At 31.1% G+C, this 1,408-nt stretch overlaps 1 protein-coding gene across 2 annotated transcripts in view; it reads left to right on the top strand.

The window, feature by feature from the left end:
- The window catches only part of LOC104785937 (BEL1-like homeodomain protein 1), a gene marked incomplete in the record, with an annotated part of 4,456 nt that extends 4,027 nt beyond the window's left edge, over positions 1–429 (top strand). For both annotated transcript variants that reach the window (XM_019245746.1, XM_010511230.2), the window contains 1 exon segment: positions 1–429. In XM_019245746.1, the coding sequence (XP_019101291.1) occupies positions 1–123 (123 nt within the window).

Here is a 1,408-nt window from a genome sequence, read left to right on the forward strand (position 1 = left end):
AACGGTGGCGGATCAGCTACAACTGCACATTCATCAGCCGCAGCAGCCGCTGCTTACAATGGGATGAACATACAGAACCAGAAGAGATATGTTGCTCAGTTATTGCCCGACTTCGTTGCGTAAACCCTCCTATCTCTAAACGGAGAAACCGAAACAGGTTACTATACGTTTCTAGTTTTTAATTAGTATATAGTTTTTCTTATACCATTGAACCAAAACAAAGAACAAAATTTAATTTTAGTCTTTGGTTATATATGGCCGACGGTTGTATATCGATTTTGTAATTTTTTTTTTCGTTTTATTGGGGGATGGATAGGGTCATATATGTATATGAATTAGTTACGTGTAATAGCTTGCTTTAATTTGGGTGTATACCAAAATATATTTTACTTTTATTTCTATGTAATAATAAGATAGTGAACTGATCTATCAAATATTTTATGATGATTACACATTAGATCTAAGCTATATAGATTCCGAATACGTATGCAGATCAAGCTAAGTGGCAGAAAACTTGGAAATATATAACGACCTATATACTCAAATAAATTTCTAATACAAATTAAAAAGATTTTTTTCAAAAGTATGAAATTCAAATGCTTATTTTTTGTTGGAATAATTCAGTTATACGTACATAGATACCAGCATGCATGTAGAAAGCTCAAGAATAGCTAGAGATATCTACTTCATTTTCATCTTTCCCAATTCAACGACTAAAAGAACTCCCAAACTTCTGAAATAAGATTTTAAGAACTGTTGAATATAATTCAGATTATAAATGTTGCATATAGTAAAAGAAAGTGTTCATAAAGCTTGTTAAATTGTATTTTCAATAAAACGAAGACATTCAAATTATTTCGAGGATTTTATCAATTCAAAGACGAGCTTCCACCACGATCCTAAAACATAATTCAGATTCAAAATGGATTTTTTCTTGCATTTTAGTATTTCACAGTTAGACACACAACGAACTAAAATCCTAAACATATCATATAATAGTCATATAGAGAGGACTTGGTTAGAAATATATTATAGATGTACATAGGAATTTTATGAATGTTTCTTTAAATGCCAATGTGAATTTCATTCATATNTTGATGTAGTCTCAGACCAGGAGCTCATGGCGCAAAGGTACTCAGGAAACAACAATGGCGTGTCTCTCACGTTAGGGTTACCTCATTGTGATAGCTTGTCGTCCACGCACCATCAGGGTTTCATGCAGACCCACCATGGGATNATAAATTAATACTTTTTAAATTAATACTTGCTATAAATTAATAATTTTTTCCGGTCCCGAGTTGGGCCAGTATAAAAAATGACATATTTCGATAAATTAATAAGATAATGTTTTTTTTTTAGAAATCCTATATAAAAATATGGTCTCATCAATATCATAAATTAATAATCA

This window comes from Camelina sativa, chromosome 5, assembly GCF_000633955.1.
Source record: "Camelina sativa cultivar DH55 chromosome 5, Cs, whole genome shotgun sequence".
Taxonomy (NCBI): Eukaryota; Viridiplantae; Streptophyta; class Magnoliopsida; order Brassicales; family Brassicaceae; genus Camelina; species Camelina sativa.